At 43.1% G+C, this 21,417-nt stretch overlaps 1 protein-coding gene across 5 annotated transcripts in view; it reads left to right on the top strand.

Annotated features, from left to right (window-relative positions):
• The window catches only part of EIF2AK4 (eukaryotic translation initiation factor 2 alpha kinase 4), a 98,282-nt gene that overhangs the window by 68,673 nt on the left and 8,192 nt on the right, over positions 1–21,417 (top strand). For 3 of the 5 annotated variants that reach the window (XM_042989171.1, XM_007081644.3, XM_042989172.1), the window contains exons 25-33: positions 640–808; positions 2,309–2,425; positions 3,835–3,900; positions 6,364–6,534; positions 6,880–7,014; positions 10,927–11,034; positions 11,651–11,779; positions 13,266–13,352; positions 20,131–20,243. In XM_042989171.1, the coding sequence (XP_042845105.1) occupies positions 640–808; positions 2,309–2,425; positions 3,835–3,900; positions 6,364–6,534; positions 6,880–7,014; positions 10,927–11,034; positions 11,651–11,779; positions 13,266–13,352; positions 20,131–20,243 (1,095 nt within the window). The remainder of the gene's footprint in view (positions 1–639; positions 809–2,308; positions 2,426–3,834; positions 3,901–6,363; positions 6,535–6,879; positions 7,015–10,926; positions 11,035–11,650; positions 11,780–13,265; positions 13,353–20,130; positions 20,244–21,417) is intronic. The other 2 variants (XR_006218674.1, XM_042989173.1) reach the window with 1 other exon arrangement.

The raw sequence follows: 21,417 nt of genomic DNA, 5'->3' as shown, positions 1-21,417 counted from the left end.
TGCTTGACAAAAACATCTGGCGGCTCTGGATCACAGATGGCCCCTTGTAAACCTTAATTGGAGGGACAAACGGCCAGTGGTCTCTGTGTGAAAACTGCCGACGCAGGTAACTGAACAAAAGCTGCTTGTAGAGAAGTGGAGTAAACCCAGCAGGAATGCTGGATGCTGAGGACCTCCAGGCACTTGGCAGTGGAAAAGGTTTTTCTGTACATTCAGCTGCCACAGGGGTCAAACAGCGTGATCTCCATAAATTGGAGCGGTATTGTTGCCAACGAGGCACCCTGCTTTAAAGCGTCGTTCTTCAAAGGAAGTCAGAGCTCTTTACAAATGGTTTTACTCTCAGCTGCAAGTGAACAATGAACAGGCAGAGGCCTAAGGTGTGTCACTGGGTAGAAAGCAAGCACTAAAGGTAAAATTATTTCTTGCATGCAACTTCATCTCTGTTTCAAACATTAAAGAACAAATCAAGCCCTGTACTTAGTGGCAGCCCTAGGAATTGGCACTTTAATGTCTCTTTAAAGCCTCTTGATCCTACCACTGATTCATTTTCTCAGATTTCTTTTCTCTTGTTCCATAACCTCTTAAGCATATTTGATTCCAGGAAGCAGTGACCTCGTAAATCTGGGTTTCTCTCTCCAGATACTGCATAGAACGTGTGTTCAGACCTCGCAAGTTAGACCGATTTCATCCCAAAGAGCTTCTGGAGTGTGCATTTGATATTGTCACATCTACCACCAACAGCTCTCTGCCCACTGCGGAAATCATCTATACGATCTGTGAAATCATCCAGGAGTTCCCAGCGCTTCAGGTGACTTTCCAGAGTCTAACATGCCAAGGTCATCCCGCTAGATTCCTTGACCCTGTTCCCCACCCCCCACCCCCAAACCCCGGGCTTTACCAGTAGGGGGTCACATTTTACTAAAATGACTAAGAGTTTGATGAAGTTACTTCTGGGTTTATCTCAGGCTCTTCCCTCTGCCTTGAAAAGAATGGGTTTTGTTTTTATCTGGTTCGAGGGAAGGGCATTGTTTCTCTGCCCGTTCTTCCAACATGCAAGAAATCAGCTAAGATTCCTAGGATGCTTTTAAAAAATTTATTTATCTGTTTATTTTATTTTTATTTTTGGGAGAGAAAGAGAGGGCATGAGCAGGGGAGGGGCAGAGAAAAAGGGAGACACAGAATCTGAAGCAGGCTCCATGCCCCGAGCCATCAGCACGGAGCCCGATGCAGGGCTCGAACTAACAGACCGTGAGATCATGACCTGAGCCAAAGTTGGACTCTTAACTGAGCCACCCAGGTGCCCCCCCCACCACCAGGATGCTTTTAGTACCTTCACCCTGTTCAGAACCCTTTGTGACCGCCCCCCCATACCCCACGCTGTCTCTCAGCTCCCCAACTTTACTTTCCATTGAGCTTGCATCCTGCCTCGCCAGTAGAGACTGCTCTGGCATAACTGTTTGCTTTCCTCAAGCCTTCCCTCCACATCCCACATAAGAGCCCACTCACCCCCCCCACACCGTGCCAGTCACGTTGTTCCTTGTCTAGAAAGACCTCTTTTCCCAGCTGCCATTTGCACCCCTTCTGTCCCAAAAGCCTGCTTGCTCCCTCATCAGCTGGCCAGCCACCTTTCCTTCTCAACCCAACAGCCCCTGAGGTGAGGCGCCACCTGCTGGTTGAGGGCAGAGCTGTTGTGTCCACTTTGCTGTATACCCTGCCGCGTGTAGCTCACTGCTCCGTGAATGCTGGCTAATCACCTCAGGTGGACAGAAGTCATGACAGCTGTTCCACCAGCCCGTCCTTAAACATCAGTTACTGTTGAACCAGATCCTCTCCCTCTTTGAAATCTGTGTAAACTCACTCAGGCTTTTCACCATAGCTGAAAACCAAAGTATTTTGGATTTCTATATTAAAGTGTTTGATTATGGGGCGTCCGACTTGGGCTCAGGTCATGATCTCACGGTTCGTAAGTTCCAGCCCCACGTCGGGCCCTGTGCTGACAGCTCAGAGCCTGGAACTTGCTTCGGATTCTGTGTCTCCCTTTCTCTCTGCTCCTCCCCTCTTTGCGCTCTGTCTCTCAGAAATAAATAAACATTTTTTTTAAAAAAAGGCGTTTGATTATATTATACTCTGGTTTTAACAATGTAAAAGCAATGTTAATGAAAAAAAAGAAATTAGAAGGCAATATGCTAAGATTCAGTCCTCCCACAATGCCCTGCAGGGATGGCAAGTTGGTGGGAAGATTCTGGATTTGGTCACGTACTTATACTACTTTTATAATGAAACCAACGTTTTTTCTCTTGTATCCTAGGAAAGAAATTACAGTATTTACCTGAACCATACCATGTTATTGAAAGCAATCCTCTTACACTGTGGGATCCCAGAAGATAAACTCAATCAAGTCTATGTTATTCTGTATGATGCCGTGGTGAGCATTTAATTACTTGGACTTGAGATTGAAAGATACTGATAGTTGATAAATATTTTCTTTGTGATGTAACCATAAGACTGAGTTGGGAGTTTTGTCTCCTTCCTTCATTGCTCTAAGGTAAAAAAAAAAAAAACAATTGGAGGGAGTGTCTATATTGAGAATAAAAGGCTATGCCCTGCCCTTAGTTCTTCCAACAACACCTGTAAACTAACATCAGTAAACTAATGTATAGATTTGGACCAGCTGGACGGGGGGAGAGTGGTCTCAACTTCGGTGGGGCCTCGTTTAGCACCTCCTTCCTGTGGGGCTGGGGCAGCGCTGTCTAGTTACTCTTGCTAATTTAGCTGCATCGTAGTGTTCATTCCTCTCTAGTATGTGTGTAGATACTCTACGGTATGCGTGCAGAGCCTGGAGGGGAACCACCGAAAATCTTAAATAGTGTTACAGTGCTGAATTGAAGGTGAATGCTTTTCTGATTTCATTTCATGTTAAATACGGTTTTTATAACAACTAAGGCATCCAGGAGATTCAGTAATCTAAAGTGGCCAAAGCTGTGTGATTGAGTCAGAACAGATAGTGGAAGCCTCTGCTGGCTTACTGTACTGGTTTTCTGTACATCAAAAAAGGCTAACTATTTTCATTTTTTTAAGTTCCTTTATTTATTTTGAGAAAGGGAGCATGAGCAGGGGAGGGGCTGAGAGAGGGAGAGAGAGAATCCCAAGGAAGCTCCGTGCTGTCAAGGCAGAGCCTGACGTGGGGCTTGAACTCACAACCCGGGAGATCATGACCTGAGCCGAGATCAAGAGTTGGATGCTTAACTGACTAAGCCACCCAGGTCCCCGCCGCACGCCCCCCAAAACCTAACTAGCTTTTCTCTTATCTGACTGGTATGCATCCAGGGCCCTAATTTCACTGTGTGTTTCTCAGTGGTGCTTTAGCCCCAAATATTGTTGCTGTTGGGCTGTAACAGACCTACTACGTCAGTAGGACACTGGCAGGAACACCAGGGATTGTGCAGGGGGCTCCACGTCCTTCTTGTTCCTATCCCACAGCCACAGCCTCTTTGCCGGCATGGGACGCGATGCTCAGAGCCTGTCCGCACGTGGCTTTTGTTTGGGGAACACGGATCAGTTACTCCCGTGCCATCCAAACGGAAGCACTCTGGTTCGGCCGGTCCAGCTCGGGGTTGCCTCACCATTCAGCAAGTGCACCTTCCCCCTTTTAATTCTTTTATGTGAATTGAAAAAAAAATTTTTTTTTTCTAATCACAGAATTAATCCACCCTCCATGATTAGAAAGCAGTTTGTCTGTAGTAGAGGATATGCTTGTCAGAATTAGCCTGGATATTATATCTTGTCCGGGGCCAAATTTGGTGACTCTCGCTGTTACCTTTCTCTCCACATTAGACAGAAAAGCTGACGAGGACAGAAGTGGAAGCCAAGTTTTGTAATCTGTCTTTGTCGTCTAATAGTGTAAGTACCTTGTCACGGCGCTACTACGTCTACATGTCTCTGTAACTTTGTGATACCAGAGAATGTCCCCTGTCGCCTCACAGACCGGTTTTCCTCTAGTGTTAATCGGTACCATGGCAACCTCCGGGATCAGGGGAAGAGAGCCCAGCGCTGTGATCCAAGCATGCGTCTCCATGCTGCTGCTTAATGTGCAGTCATCATCCCCTTCTTTCTTGATCACCAGATGCTTTGCTCTTAAACCGTGTAAGGGCTGTGCTTGCCATGGCCTCCTGCCGAGTGGGTCTAGCACAAGATGTCCTCTTCTGAAATAGATCCTCTGGGACTGGGTTGAAGCACAGAGCTCCGCAGATCATCTGGGTTTCCCCCACCACTGTATCCCCTCCTCCCGATCTCCTAACACCTCAGAGTTGAGAAAAAGCTCCTGCCTTCTTGGTACATTTCTTCCTGAAATCTTATATTTGATCGCAGTGGCAATATATCTCGTGGGGTAAACAGGTTTGTCATGTTCTCTCGACAGGCTTCAGATTGGTCTCTGATCTTTGACACAGTAACCCACACTTCATGGAGTCACGAATCGCAGAAGACAACAGGGATTTCTGACATTTTCCTGAGTATTTATACAAGAAGGGATACTTCTTTAAACTTGCCCCGAATCCCTCTGGCCCTGGTCGGGCGGGCACTCAGTTACATGAGTTTGTGATGATCACCAAATTCATGTATGAGATAGATGAAAATATGATCGTGCACAGACTGGGCAGAGGTGTTCATTCTTGAGGACCCCTACAGTGTGGGCTGTAGGCACAGCACTAGGGATATTAAAGGGGTCAGTTGAAGAGTCCATAGACTGCTTTCAACTCCATTCATATTGGCCTGTAAAAAGCCATGGGGGGATCCGTGCAGCACAGGTCTACCCGCGGCTCTCTAACACAACTTGCACACACATGGCACACCCAGACCTCAGCTCGAAGCAATCAGCACACAGTTTGTAGGCGTAGGGAGAGTAAACCAGATTGCATAGTACTAGGAGTTCGAGAAATTAAGCCAGCTTAAATTTTAGATATTAAATATTGTAAGAGATATTAATGAAACACAAAGTGACCAGAGCCGTAATATTTTAACATGAAGCACAGTACCTACATAATACTGTAGGCATTACACAGCACATAGCGATGAGCAGATAGAATCCCAGACATAAATAGCACAAGGAATCTACTCAGGAAACTGCCCAATCCAGCGATTCCTTACCCAAAAGGTTCTTGGAACTAATGCCACTTTGCAAAAATATTTCACATTTGCACATGATAGATAGCTGCATCCGTTGTCAAAATGTCAGCCTCTTTTTTGCTACATCTCTGGGAAGTTTGATTGGCTTAAAAACGGAAGAATTAGCACTTGATAAAAGACATTGAATGCTCTCATTATGTACAGATGGAACTCTAAGGATCTTAGAAGGTAGAAGTGTTGTAAGCCAGTGTCTGGCCCAGTCTTCTGTTTAACGACGAAGGATCTTCGGCGCAGAGAGATTTTGTGACTTGTTCAAAGTCACGTGGAGTTTGTTGATGACGGGGTGAAGGACCCAGATCTGGGGATATTGACTCTACTGTTTTTGCACCTCATTCATGGGGGTAATTTAATGTTAAAACTTGAGAAGAAATACAAGTAATTTATGGTTATTAAACTGTATTAAGCTGAGTCTTCATTCAGTTCTTGGTTTCCATGTGCCAGTTTATTGTTGAGCCAGGTTATACTTACATAGTCTTAAAATAGCTAGAATTTTGTTTAACTCCCAGAAGCTAAAGTGCGAATTTTCTTTCTGGTGTATGACCATAGTTCCTTCCTCCTTCACCTGCTATGTGCCAGGGACTGGGCCGGGCCCGCGGAAAATCTCTAGCCACTGCCCTCCTGTGGAAGACAGTGGGTGCAGCAGCTGAGAGCTGGGGTGGAGGTATAAGTCAGAGGGAAGGAAGGATCTAGAGGCTGCCGGCAGGAGGTAACACCCGAGCTGTGCCCCAAGGCTCCAAACAGGAATTACTCCAGCAAAGGGAGGAGAGGGAATTTCTGGCTACTTCAGAATAGAATGAGAACCAGTCAGACTTGACCTTTCCACCCCCTATTTCTGTGCTTGAAGTAACAGGAGTAGATGAGAATGAGGAAGGTAAGGAGGAACAGTACTGGCTTGGAAATCTGTAATGATGGCTCTACTGGGGACTAGGCTCTGCTCTGCAGGGGTCAGCATTGACTGGGAGCAGGTGCCAGAAGCACTTATGTGAGGTGCTTCCAAGTTGTGGGAAAAGGGTAATCTTAGTCAGGATCCCAATAAAGGCTAAAATTGCCTCCGACCACAAAATCCCTCCTCGTGGAGGTGCACAAGCTTTGCCATGACCCCCGTGTGTCCAGAACACCACGTAAAGTGCATCTTCCCGACCGTGGATGGGAAGCTAAATGTGCCTCTTTGCTTTCCAGCTGTATCGACTCTACAAATTTATTGAGCAGAAGGGAGATTTGCAAGATCTCACGCCAGCAATAAATTCGTTAATAAAACAGAAAACAGGTGTTGCCCAGTTGGTGAAGTACGGCTTAAAAGATCTAGAGGAGATTGTTGGACTTCTGAAGAAATTTGGCATAAAGTTACAGGTTTGGCAACTGTTGGATTCTATTATGGATTTGTAGCATTAGCACAAGGGGGAAATGGGTTTTTTAAGTTAATGCGAGTAAGCGTTTTATTTTTCCAGAATTCTACTTTCTATATTTTGGAACTGTTGGTATCTAGTAATAATTTTGGCTTAAATCAGAATTTCCTTGCAAGCATCATGATTCCTATTGAACAGCAATTCTGCTTCCGCAAAGCGGGGATTCTTGAAGAGAGCAGAGTTTCTCTTACTTGGCAGGCTATACTGTGTACCACATCCTACTGGTGCTGTGATGTGATTCATGGACAACAGTGCCCTTGACACGTTTGCATGGGATTGCACTTCACAGGTCTTGATCAACTTGGGCTTGGTTTACAAGGTGCAGCAGCACAACGGAGTCATCTTCCAGTTTGTGGCGGTCATCAGACGGAGGCAAAGGGCTATATCTGAAATCCTTGCGGCTGGTGGCCGATACGACCTGCTGGTGAGAGCCTGCCCTGGATTAATTGACTTACTCTGGCATTGTTTCATTTCTTTCATAACTTGATATTTTGAAATATTTCACACCTTCAGAAACACTGAACCAGTGGTATCATTGAGCCACCCACATGCCTTTTATCGAGGAATAGAAATGTATTGTGAACCGCATTTGTAGCGTTTTTAACTTTTATTATTTTCTTTAAATGTTTATTTTGAGAGAGGGAGTGTGTGAGTGCGCATGAGCACATGCAAGCAGGGTTTGGGTGAGAGAGAGAGAGAGAGAGGAGAGAGAATCCCAAGCAATCACAGAGCCCAATGGTGGGGCTCGATCCCACAAACTGTGAGGTCATGACCTGAGCCAATATCAAGAGCTGAACATTTAACCAGCTAAGCCCCCCAGGCACCTCTAACTTTTATTTTAAAACAATTACAAGTTTACAGAAAATTGCAAAGATAGCACAAAGAGAACTCCGTTTCCTTGAATGGTTAAATCTGGCATAACTATAATAAAATATCAAAACCAGGACACGGACATTGGTACACAGTATGTGTGTAATTCTGTGCCATTGTACCACATGTGTAGAGTCCCGTAACCACCGCCACAATTGAGATACAAAGCTGTTCTGTCACATATAGATCCTCTGGTGCTGACATTTACTAGTTCAAACGAAGTATAGAACCATTATCTCCCCTTTAAGTCCTTATACCCCTCCCCCCACTTATAATTGTCTTAAATACTTCCTCTCCATACATTGAGATCCACATCAGACAGTGTTATGCTTTTTACTTCAGCTGCCAAACTCCGAGACACCCAAGAGGAGAAGAATTGCTGGTTTCTGACGAGAAGTGTGCTGTTATTTGAATTTTCCCCTAGAAGAAAGTTGGGTTTCACTCCATGCTTTTTAAGATTTTTTTTTTCTTTGTCTTTAGTTTGCAATGTGATCATGACAGGTCTTGGTGTGACTTTCGTTGGATTCATACTCTTTGGGATTATCTCAGTTTCTTGAATCTAGAGGTTTATGTCCTTTTCCAGTGTGCCCCCCCCGCCGCCCCCAAGCCCCAGCAGGGTGGCATCAGAGAACACTAAGTGGGAGCCAGGACTTTCATATCTGCCTGGGCAGTGCTCCCTGAACAGGGTCATCGGAGGCCAGGAACTAAAGGATTTCGGACCCCTGCCTCCAGCCAAGCAGTAACATGGCCACCTTCCCTGTGGGGGGGTGGTGGTGCTGGAGAAAGCTGAGTGGGAGGCTGAACTTGCCCTGCAATCCAGCAGTAACAGGGTCTTCTGCCACTTCCCACCTGCCCACCCCTCACCACAGCACCGGGGGAGAATGTTTCAAGCATATTTTTCTAAGATCTCTTCAGTTGCACTCTCTTTTTCCTCTCCTTCTAGGTCTCTGATGACAAATGTTTGAGTTTTTGTTCTATCCCTGAGGTTCTGGGGCATTGTGCTTTATAGTCTGTTCTGTCTATAGTCTGTTCTGTCTATAGTCTATTCTGTCATCTTCAGTTTCATTGGCTATATCCCGTCTTATCCCCATTCTGCTGTTGAGCCCATCCAGAGTTTTGTTTTTGTTTTGTTTTGTTTTTACCTTATTTGCTGAGACCCTTTTTTGTTTGTTTCAAGCCTGTTCACAATGCTTGTTGAAGCATTCTTATGATGGTTGCTTTAAAATCCTTGTCAGATAATTCTGACATCTTTGTCATCTTGGTGTTGGTGTCTGTTGTCTTTTTTTTTTTTTTTTTTTAATGTTTATTTTCAGAGAGAGCAAGCCAGTGAGCATGAGTGGGGAAGGGGGAGAGAGAGAGGAAGAGAGAGAATCCCAAGCAGGCTCCTTGCTGTCAGCGCAGAGCCAGACGTCCAGCTTGATCCCATGAACTGTGAGATCATGACCTAGGCCAAAATCAAGAGTCGGACACTTGACTGATTGAGCCACCCAGGCACTCCTGTGGATTGTCTTTTTTTTTTTTTTTTTTTAAATGTTTACTTTTGAGAAAGAAGAGAACATGTCCACGCAAGAGCAAGGGAGGGGGTAGTGTACAGAGGATCCGAAGCGAGCTCTGCACTGATAGCACGGAGCCCCGTGTGGGGCTTGAACTCAAGAACCATGGGATCCTGACCTGGGCCAAAGTTGGACGCTTAACCAATTGAGTCACCCAGGCGCCCTGTTGTCTTTTCTTACACATTTTGAGATCTTCGTGGTTCTTGCCCTGATGCATGATTCTCACTTGCACCCTGGATATTTTAAGTGTTATGTTATGAGAGTCTGGAGCTTAGCCAGATCTTCTGGTTTAGCAGGTCTCCTCTGATAGCACACTGGAGGGGCAGGGGGTTCTTGGTACTATTGGCTAAGGGTAAAGATTCAGGTTCCTTCCTCAGCTTTCTTCAGCATCCCTAGGGTGGGAGGGGTTCCTTGGTCCTGTTTCCCACATGCCTCTACAGGTACTGTTGTGAGGGGTGGGGGAAGTGGCGGGCAACCTCGTTGCTGCTGGATAGCAGAGAAAGTTCCAGTCTCCGACGACTCAGCCTCCTCTACTCTCCCAAGGAGTGTGGACTTCTTACTGCTTGGATGGAGGTGGGCGTCCTGAAATCCTTTGGTTCCTGGCTTCCAGTGACACTGGGGGGTGAGGGGAGGATACTATCTCAGGCAGATAAGAGAGTCCTGGCTCCCACCGAGTCTTCTCTGATGCCACCCCGCTCAGACTTGGTAGGAGAAGGAGGCTCCTTACATCTGGGTGAATGTGTAGGTCCCTACTCAGCCTTTGCTGGTGGGAGCGGGCCTATGCTTTTTCCTTTGGTGTTTGGCTGGAGCAGGGCAGGTGTTTTCTAAACATTTTCTGCCCTGCCAGGTTGCCCCTTTCTTGGTCTAGACAAAGCAGGTTTTCCTGGGGGCTTTTTTTTGTCGGTTCTCCTTGGCATTTCTGGGTTGTCAGCTTCTCCAGCACCCAATCCAAGAAACATGAAGCAGAGACCGAATCCAGGGAACTCCCCATGTGTTATTCCCCAGATCCTGTGGTCCCTAGCCAGTCTGCTCCCCTCTCTCCACTTCACAGGCTTCTTACGTTTGTTTCAGAAGTAACGTCCAGGAATTTTAGCTGTACTTGGCAGGAAAAATAGAAGTGTTGCTACCCATCTTGGCCCAGAATCAGAACCTACATATGTAATTTTAAATAATGTAATGACATAAAGTAAGTAAAAAGAAACACATGGGGGATGCCTGGGTGGCTCAGTCGGTTAAGTGTCCGACTCTTGGTCTCAGCTCAGGTCTTGATCTTAGGGTCGTGAACTCAAGCCCTGCACTGGGCTCCACATTGGGCATGGAGCCTGCTTAAAAGAAAAAAAAAAAAGGAAACAGGTGGAATTTATTTTAATATTATCTCTTATCGAACATAGAATCAAAATTTTTAAGCTATTTTACTTTTTTTTTCTAAGCCTTTGCATTCAGTGTATGTTTAACCCAGTATACCCAAAATATTATTTCAACATGTAATCAGACATCTAAATATTATTGAGCTAATCTACATGCTTTTTTTATTCATTCGGAGTCTTTGCAACTGCGTGTATTTTACATACACAGCACATGTCAATTTAGATTAGCTACATTTCAAATGTCCAAGCCACATGCGGCTAAGTGGCTACCATATTGAACAGGGCAGCTCCAGATGCAACATTGGTTAACATTTTCCTAAAATGGCATGTGTGCTTGCTCCCATGTCTGTCTGTCTGTCTCTCTCTCTCTCTCTCTCTCTCTCTCTCTCTCTCACACACACACACACACACACACACACACACACACACACACTTCTGTTGTTGAACCCTTTGATGTTAAGTTGCTGACAAGTGTGTGCCCTTCAGTCATTGCTCATGATCAGTTTCTTCTCTATTTCCTAACCAGAGCTGTGTCTTCCTTCACAGATTCCCCAGTTTAGAGGACCACAGGCTCTGGGGCCAATCCCCACTGCTGTTGGGGTCAGCATAGCTATAGACAAGATATCTGCTGCTATCCTCAACATGGAAGAACCTGTAAGTTCAGTTTTGCTTTCCAGTGGGCTTTGAGTGGTCTTTTCATCTCGTAGTCACTTATATGCAGCCCTGGGTGTGGCAGCAATAGCCCGAGGCCTTGGGAAGCTATCTTTGCCATGATAGACCAGCCTAAGACTTGGCATCCATCCTTGTGTATGTGTCCTTAGCTGTAGCTGAGGGACCTCAGACGCTCCTCTTGTCTTCTCCTGGCCGGCCTCACTCTCGACTGTGACACGCTATGTAAATGTGACATGTTCTAGCTGTTAGCAGACTCCTGTCAAAGCCCCTTGTTCAGAAACCCTGCTCTACTCTACAGAGCTATAAACGTTTTTTGGGGTTTTTTTCCTTTGTGTTTCAGACAAGATTAGTTTTCCCAGAGGAAAAGAAGATCTTCTCAACAGCTTAGGATAGTTGAAATAATTTCTTTCTAAAAAAAACTAATATAAAAGTTTTTTGACTGTCATTTTTTTTTTTTTAAGCTAAGTCATTCTGAAGCCAAGCCATGTGCACATCTCTTACTATATAAGATCTCAGGGTGCTCTCTTCACTCAAGCGGTGCCTCCTTCCTAGTGCTGGTCTCGCTTCTCTAAATGTAAGCACTCTGTTTCTCATCCAGGTTACAATCAGCTCTTGTGACCTCCTGGTCGTAAGTGTTGGCCAGATGTCCATGTCCAGGGCCATCAACCTCACCCAGAAACTCTGGACGGTGGGAATCACAGCACAAATCATGTATGACTGGTCGCAGGTAATGAGACAAAAAAAATGCCCGTGGGTTGAGTGCATGTAGTCACGGCTGCAATGGCAAATCGTCCCCTCCAGCCTTAGACTAGAGTTCCCTCAGACTCTACTTCTCTCTGGTTAGAGTTACTTCCCGTGTTAGCTTCTTATTGCTACAGTGGCAAATCACCGCAGACTTAGTGGTTTAAAACAATACAGGCTTATTACCTCACGTTTCTGGCGTTCAGAAGTCTGATACCAGTTTCACTGGGCTCAAATCAAGGTTCTCCGCTAGGGCTGGATCCTTCTGAAGGCTTTAGGGGGAAAATCCTTTCCCTTGACTTTTCCAGCTCCTAGAGGCCTCCTGCACCCCTCAGCTGTTAGTCCCTTCCTCCACTTTCAAGCTCAGCAGTGTCGAGTTTTCTTTCCTCTCTACCTCTGTTTCTGTCCTTAGATCTCTAACTCTGACCCTCCCATCTCCCTCTCACAAGGCCCACTGTTTCCGCCCAGATCATCCAGAATAATCTCCCTATCTCAAGATCCATAACTCAAAGTTCCTTTTTACCATATAAGGCAACATATTCAGTTGGCAGGGATTAGGCTGGGACATCTTCGCGGGGCCATCCCAACCCACCACACTTCCGAAAGGCGCTTCGTGTTTAGCGTGCGTACGTATCCTCAGACCTCCCACAGCAGCCTGCCCTGGGGATGGAAGTGAGGGAGGTGGCACCCCCGAACCTGCTGGCCCCTCAGGAAGGGGGGGGGGCCTTCAGAGAACATCTGCACTGCCACCAGCTGATCACAGAAGGGCCTGAGCTCCCAGGTAATCAAGTTGCACGCACGATCACCCACACTCAGGTGCCCCGGAGCATGAAGAGATGCCCAGGGAAACAGCCTCCATTCCTCCTGCTCCTTGCACATCGCCTACCAAGAGGTTTCCAAGGCTGCTGCCGTCCATTTTTGTGAGCGTTATAAAAAGCCCCTTGTTTAGAAGTATGTTGAGCGATAATTTTGAATCGTTGGCGCATCCTCTTGCATTTGTTTCCTTGTTTCATAAACTGTTAGAGAAGAGCTCTTACAGAAACAGGGATTTCCATCCTGCACAGTGACATACGCTGCAGGCATCTCCGCTCGGATGCTCACTTTATGCTTCAGTCCTGCTTCTCACCTTCCACTCTTTTTGCTGCCTTTGCTTCCCTCAGAGGCCTTTTCATTGTGTGTATGTGTATTGTATAATTTTTGGCACCTTCCATCAAGGTTTGGAGCTTTTGAAAACCTGACCACATTGATTGTTCGTGGCCCCTTAGGACAATAGCGAATGTAAGAAAAGCAAGGTTTTATTCTCCTTTGAATTCTTACTCTTCTGGCTTAATATTTATATCTCCCGAAGTCAGCATGTTTAGTGATTCACTTTGAAAATCTAGCTGAACACAGTGTTTGCAGTCTCCTTAATCACTTGAAGCCGCTGTAGGTGTTCTGTGTTTATTTCACACACTGTGGTTTGTTTGTTTCAGTCCCAAGAAGAACTCCAGGAATACTGCAGACATCACGAAATCACCTACGTGGCCCTTGTCTCAGATAAAGGACGAAGCTATGTCAAGGTACAGACCCAAGGAAATCTTTCACAATTCAACAGATTTTCCAAACTGGGTATTAACTGTGGAGCACCTGACTTCCCACTAAGGCCCTGGCCTTGGGTGTGGGTGGAAATCCATTATTTTATTGGCTGGACCTATTCTTGGAGAAAGACTATAGAGTAAGAGAGAATCTGAATCTGAATCCTTCCCTTCAAGCTTAAAAAATGCAAACACAGTGGCAGTAGCTTTTTCCTACTTTTCTCCCTTTGCTCCTCTTTTCCATCTAAGAAAACAGTAATCATCACTACACCGAAATGCTGGTTGGCATAGCCTATGGCTGTTTCCTAATCAGTTTTACTCTGTTGCGTTTAACTTACGAAGCTCATAAATATACCACCTCCTAACCGTTATTTCTGTTTTTGAAGAAAAAAATCAACCTATTTCTCCCCTTTTAAATCTTTGTCAGGTTTTGATATCTGTGTAATGTTGGCTTCATAAATGAATTAGACATCCTCTTCGACTTTGTGGAAGATTTTGTGTAGAATTGGTATTATTTCATCCTCAAATATCTGGTCAGATTCCCCAGTAGAGTCATGTGGGCCTTGATAGAGAGCTATTCTGGTTGCCTGTTTCTGAATAAGTGACTTTTGGTAGTGTAGATCTTTCCCAGAATGTTTCCATTTCATCTAAATTTTCCTATATTTTCTGTCGCTGTCTGTGAGATATGCAGTAATAATCCCCTTTCATTCTTGATATTGTTAATTTATGTCTTACCCCCCAACCCGCCCACACTTTTTCTTTTTTTAACCACTGGTGAGGTAAAAAAAACCCTAGCCTGACTAGAGGTTTATCAATCTTATTTGTATTTTCAGAAAACCAGTGTTTTTATGTTATTGATTTTTCCCTATTTTGTGTTCATTTGTTTTCTATTCTATTGATTTCCACTCTTCATTCTGCACATTTTGGATTTAGTTTATTCCATTTCTAGTTTCTTCAGATAGAACTTTAGGTTAGGGGTAAACTACAGCCCATAGGCCACATCTGGCACACAGCCTATTTTGTATGGCCTGTGAGCTACAAATTTTTTTTACACTCTTTGTTTAAAAAAAAGAAAAAGAAATAGTATGTGACAGAGAGATTGTTTGGCCTGCAAAGCCTAAAATCCTATCTGAGTCTTTGCATTTAAAAAAACAAAAAAGGCACCTGGCTTGGACCACTGATTTTAGATTTTACTTTTCTAAGTAGAACTATTTAATGCTATAAATTTCACTCTAAGTACTGCATTAGTTGCATCCCACACATTTTTATATGTAGTGCTTTTATTTTCATTTAGTTCAGAATTTTTTTTTTTTTTTTTTTAAGTAGGCTTCACATCCAGCATGGAGCCCAATGCCTGGCTTGAGCTCACAATCCTGAGATCAAGATCTGAGCTGAGATCAAGAGTCGGATATTTTCATTTTTTTAATAGTTCAGGATACTTTCTGGGGCACCTGGGTGGCTCAGTCGGTTAAGCGTCCGACTTCAGCTCAGGTCACGATCTCGCGGTCCGTGGGTTCGAGCCCCGCATCGGGCTCTGGGCTGACGGCTCAGAGCCTGGAGCCTGCTTCCAATTCTGTGTCTCCCTCTCTCTCTCTGCCCCTCCCCCGTTCATGCTCTGTCTCTCTCTGTCCCAAAAATAAATAAACGTTAAAAAAAAAAAAAAATAGTTCAGAATACTTTCTAATTTCTTTGGTTATTTCTTCTTTGTTCCATGGGTTACTTCCAGATATTTGGGTATTTTCCAGCTATCTTTCTTTAAGGATTTCTAATGATTTAATTCCTTTGCGATCAAAGAACATACATATTCTATATGATTTCAGTCCTTTTAATTTTACTGAGTCATGGTTTAAAGTAAAACAATGGTCTTTTACTGTGATGTTTCATGTACACTTGAAAAGAATGTGTATTCTGCATTGTTAGGAGGAGTGTTTGATAAATATCAGGTCACATTAGATGATGATGTTGCCCAAGTGTTCTGTATCTTTACTAATCATTTTGTCTACATGTTCAATCAGTTACTGAGAGAGGAGTATTGAAATCTCCAGCTATCATTGTAGATTTATCCATTTCTCCAAAAGTTTTATCAGTTTTTGCATTTTGAAGCTCTGGGATTTGGTGAATGCACATTTAGAATTTTATATGTTTTATGAATTGACCTCTTTATCATTATGAAATGTTCTTCTTTATCCCTGATAACACTTCTTGTTCTGAGGTCTTTTGGTTAGTGTTTGCATGACATGTCTGTTTCCATCCTGTGTCTTGAAGTGCGTTTCTTAGAGACAGTCAGCAGTTGAGTTGTGCCTTTTTATCCACTCTGACAATTCCTGCCTTTTAATTGGAATTGTTAGACATTAATTTGTAATGCAGTTAGCGAAATGGTTGGGTTTAAATCTGCCATTTTACTATTTGTTTTCTGATTATTCCATCTGTTCTTTTTTCCATTTTTGTCTTTTCATGCCTTCTTTTTAGGTTGATATCTACTATTTTACTGACCATTACTCGTTTTTGGTGAGACTGTTTTTGTGACCTCTCTAGGGTTTGCAATATACATACACCTTTAACTTAACACATTCTACCTTCAAAAAATGTTATATGCCTTTCTCTTATCGTGTAAGAACCTTATAAGAATACTTCCATTTCCCTTCTCTCATTCTTTGTGCTGTTGTTGCCAAATATTTTTCTTACATATATTGTAAAGTCCACAATACATTGTTACTATTTTGGCTTTAATTAGTTATTTTTTAAAGAGGTTTTTGTTTTGGGTTTTTTTAGAGAGGTTTTTAAAATAAGGGGGGAAATGTCTTTTATATTTACCCACATAGTTACCATCTCTTGTACTACTGATTCCTTTGTTGAGGAAGACATCATTCTGATTTCATTTTCCTTCTGCCTGAAGAATTTCCTTTAATATTTCTGGTCCAAGCAGGTGTGCTGGTCATGAGTTGTCTCAGTTGTTATTGGTCTGAGAAAGTCTTCACCCTCATTTTTGAAAGATATTTTTGCTAGATATAAAATTCAACATTTACATTTTTTTCATTTTGCACTTTGAAGAGGTGTTTTACTGTCTTCTGAGCTGATCACCGTTTCTGTTAAAGTCTGCTTTGATCCTCTGAATATGATTTTTTTTATTTTCTGGCAGCTTATAAGATTTTCATTTGTCACTGGTTTTCTGCATTTTGAATATGGTTTACCTCAGTGTGGTATTCTCTATATTCTAATACTTGGTATTCGTAGATAGGACTTCTTTGAACTGTAGATTTGTAGTTCTCATGAAATTTAGAAAATTTTCAGACATTATTTCCTCAAATATTTTTCTGTCCCTTTTCCTCTTTTACTTCTAGGACTCCAATTACAGTATGTTAATTATCTGATATTGCCCCACACCTCATTAAGTCTCTCTTTGTTTTGTTCCCCCCCCCCCCCCCCCCATGCTTTATTCTGGATCATTCACTGATCTTTCTGCAATATCTTACATGCTATTAATCCCACTGCATTTCTTATTTCGGATATTGTATTTTTCCATCTTTATAAGTTATATTTGGATCTTTAGGTCTTCCATTTCTCTCTTACGGTTTTTGTTGCCTTTATATTTTTTATAAGATTTAAAACAGTCATTCTAAGGTATCTGTCTACTAATTCCATAATTTCTGAGACATTTCTCTGTTTCTGTCGTTTCTCCTTGCTGTGAGTCCTATTTTCTTGCCACCTTGCATGCCTAGTAATTTTGGATTGGTTGTGGACATTATGAATTTTACATTTTTGGAAATACTGCTGGGCTTTGTTCTGGGGTATAGTTAAAATACTTGAATTGTTTGATCCTTTCCAGGCTGGGTGTTAAGCTTTGTTAGGGCAGACCAGGGCCGTGTTTAGCTCTGAGTTGACCCATTACTAATAAGGCAGTATCGCCTGGGTGGCTCAGTCGGTTGAGCATCTGACTTCGGCTCAGGTCATGATCTCATCGTTCCTGAGTTCAAGCCTCACATCAGACTCTGTGCTGACAGCTTAGCGCCTGGAGCCTGCTTTGGATTCTGTGTCTCCCTCTCTCTGCCCCTCTCCCACTTGTGCTCTGTCTCTATCTCTCAAAAATGAACAATAAAAAAAAAGTTTAAAAGTTAAAAAAAAAATTTTTTTTAGGTTTATTTTTGAGAAAGAGTTGTTGCTTGTTGTCTAATGTCTGAAAAATCTTATGTGTTTTGTCGGGTTTTCTAACTGTTGAAGGCAGGAAGGCAGTTCCTGGAGTAGTTTATCCTTTTAGGGAAGATTTGCAAGTCCTCACTACTAGTCTTCTGGTTAGTCACAAAATTATTTTTTTTTTTATCTTTATTTTTTTTAATGTTTATTTTTGAGACAGAGACAGAGCATGAACGGGGGAGGGTCAGAGAGAGGGGGAGACACAGAATCCGAAGCAGGCTCCAGGCTCTGAGCTGTCAGCACAGAGCCCAACGCGGGGCTCGAACTCACGGACTATGAGATCATGACCTGAGCTGAAGTCGGACACTTAACCGACTGAGCCACCCAGGCGCCCCGTCAAAATTAGAAATGCCCTTAAGAACTACTCATCAGGCCTCTTCCAGAGTAGTGATTGCTCCTGCAGTAGTACCGAGAGATGACCATCAAGCCTTTGCTGGGTAACTCGTGTCATAAGACAGTGCTATAATGCTGAGCAAATTTTAAAAACCTGAATTAGTCTCCTTCCCAAAATCTAACGCTCAATGTCTTAGTTCTGTCTTCTTGAGTAGTCGCAATAGCCAGTCTAATTCTTCCTCCTTCTCTCAACTACCTTCAAATAAATTCTAGGAGACCAGAGACTGCCATGCCACTCTATCCTCATTGCTGGTGTAAAAAAAATTTTTTTAACGTTTATTTATCTTTGAGAAAGACAGAGAGAGACAGAGTACGAGTCAGGGAGAGGCAGAGAGAGGAAAACACAGAATCCAAAGCAGGCTCCGGGCTCTGAGCTGTCAGCACAGAGTCTGATGTGGGGCTAGAACCCACAAACTGTGAGATCATGAACTGAGCCAGGGTCGGATGCTTAACCAACTGAGCCACCCAGGCTCTCCCTCTTTTCTGGCTTAAACATTCTGGTTACTTAAGCCATTTCTCTTAACATGATTTCCCAGATCCTTGACCCTCCTAGTTAAGCTCCCCTAGACACGCTTGCTTAATGTCTGTCTTTAAATGTGATCCTAGAATTCTACACAGCACTCTAAGCATATTCTGACTAAATGAGAATGCTCTCTGACCTCCCTCAATCCAGATACCATATTTCTCCTAATGGAGCTTACTAGTGACCTCTTAGCAACCCTGTGGCTCTTGGGCTTATACTGAACTTATCGGCTAAAATTCATTGGCCTTTTAACAGTTATCACCATGTCTGGCTGGCCACCTACAATGAAGGCTTCAATTACAGGATGTCATATTTATCTCCATATTTACCTCCATTATCTCACATTTAATGGAGATAAATTGTTCATTCTAGAACATTGTTTCAGCCTGTCCAGCTCTTTCCAATCCTGTATCACCTTCATATTTGAAGGGCAAGACATCACTTCATTCACCTAGTCAACAAATGCATTTTAAGTATTAACAGTGTAGAAGGGATGGAATTTAAGATCCTAAAGGATACAGTGACATTTAAGCCTCAGGCCCTCCTGTGAGGTATCCTATAATCTGGTAGGGAACATAACACATTTGTGCACGATTATGAGTTAGAAAATGCTAAATGCCATTAGAGTCCTACAGAGAACGTTCAATGAGGGTTCATCACCACCTGGGAGAGGACTTCAGAAGTAGCAGAGAAGTCTTCAGGGTAGAGGTGGGGTTTATGCTGGACCCTCATGGATGGGTAGCATATAGGTACGTGCTGAAAGGACCTTTTAAGCATAAGGAATAGCAAAGGTAATGGTAATTCTTTGACCCGCCTGTTCCAAAGTCAGAGGGAGGCCAGCAAAGAACTATTGTGGTATTTTCCTGAATAAGTCTACTTTGGATGAAGCAGAAACATTGCAAAGAAGGGGTACTTCAGGAGAGACTGGTTTTAGCTAGATCATGGGGAGCAAAATGCCCACCGAGGAATTTAGATTTTATGTAGCAGCTCGAGACCTGTCTCAGGGGCCTCCAGAGCATCTATTTTCTACAGAAGGGGACATCAGAGTTGTATGTGAAAAACATTAATCTGCAGGTACGTGTAGCATGGAATGGAGTGAGGGGAAACTGAAGACAGGGATAGCAGTGCGAACAATATAAAGCTATTCTAAGCCAAGGCCACTTCATGGCCAGTGAAGATGAAAGGTATCATAAAAAAATGGGATGACAGGACTTAGGTTTGGAGTGGGGGTTGGGGAGGGGGTGGAAACTTGGTGACTGACCAGGGGATATTTAAGGGGAAGAAAATGTGAAAGAAATGAAATAGGAGCTGGTTAGTCTTGCCCCCCCCCCCACCCCCTTTTTAAACTCTATCACCAGTGATAAGCTTTTCTAGTCTATACCAGAGTTTCTCAAAGCCACAGTGACGTTTGGGGCCAGATAATTATGGGGGCTGCTGTTCTGGGCACTGTAGGATGTTGAACAGCATCCCAGGCCTCTCTCTGCAAGATGTTGGTAGCACCCTCTATAGATGTCACAACCAAAACTTGTCTCCAAACATCGCCAGCTGTCCTGTGGTGAGCAAAATTGCCTCTGGTCGAGAACCACCAACCTGAACTGTTGACTTCATTTTGTACTCGGGTTCAGAAATTGATGGATCTATTTCATTCTTTTTAAGGTTAAGTCTTTTGAGAAGGAAAGGCAAACAGAGAAATGCGTGCTGGAGTCTGATCTTATAGACTATGTTGTGCAGAAACTCAGGACTAAAGTCAGTGATGAAAGGACTATCAGGTAACAAAGGCCCAGAAAACCAGCTGTGATACCTGTAGAACTTCCGTGCCTTTTTTAGAAAAATCAATTTGATCCTTTTGGGAAATAAAGATTCATCAGGATAACTTTTAATGGACCATTCTGTTGCTTCTGAAGAACTCAAGAGTTGAAGTATACGATCCCCTGTATAAGACTAATCCTACTTTCAGTGTTCCTTTCTCATAACGTGTCAGAGAATGCTTTATCAGTTTGAAAGTCCTCAGGAGCCAGAATTATCTTACTTGGTCTGTTATGCAGCAAATTTTGGTAGTATTTTGTCAATATATTTGAAAGATCTAATATATTCTGGGAAAAGATCTCATATTAAATGTACACTGGCTCAACTCTCTGGATAGGAATTTAACAAAGTTAAGAACCTTAAAAATTAAAAAGAAAGACCCATTAATATTACTTTCAGGAATTTATAGCAAAAATTATCCCATGGGGGTATGTGAAAGATGTCTATCATGGCATTGTTTATAACAGCAGTTCCAAACTTTTTGGCCTTAGAAGCCCTTTATATCCTTAAAAATTATTTGAGGGCATCAAAGAATGTTGTTTATGTGGGTTGCATCTATCAGTAATTTGGTAGAATTAAAATGAATATTTTAAAAATATTTTTTTAAATAAACCCATTACATGCTAATCTAAATGACATATTTTAATGAAAAATAACTATTTTCCAAAACCAAAGAAATTTAAGAAGAGCAACACTTTCATCTTTTTACAGATAAAGAGACAAAAATGGAAAAAAAAAATGCATTAACACTTTGATAGAAAAAACTAGATTGTCATCTGCTTCTGCATTCAATCGGTTGTGCTATCACCCATCATACAGTCTCTGGAAAATTCCAGGATACACTTGTGAGAGGATGAGCATAAAAAAAAGAGAGAAGTAACAATTTAGGATTGTGGTGAAAATTATCTTGACCTTACAGACCTCTGAAAGGGTCTCGGGGGCCTCCAGAGGTCCCTGGACCACACGCTGAGAAATCTCTCACTTATAGTATCACAAAATCCATTCTAGAAGATTGTCTGGATTATAGTAATATAGTGAAATGCTATGCAGCCTTCAAAAATGATGATTCTAGGGGCCAGGCCTGACTGGCTCAGTCAAAAGAACATGTGACTCTTGATCTCAGGATTATGAGTTTGA

This window comes from Panthera tigris, chromosome B3 (assembly GCF_018350195.1).
Source record: "Panthera tigris isolate Pti1 chromosome B3, P.tigris_Pti1_mat1.1, whole genome shotgun sequence".
In the NCBI taxonomy this organism is placed as follows: domain Eukaryota; kingdom Metazoa; phylum Chordata; class Mammalia; order Carnivora; family Felidae; genus Panthera; species Panthera tigris.
This window is presented reverse-complemented; position numbering and strand designations above follow the sequence as displayed.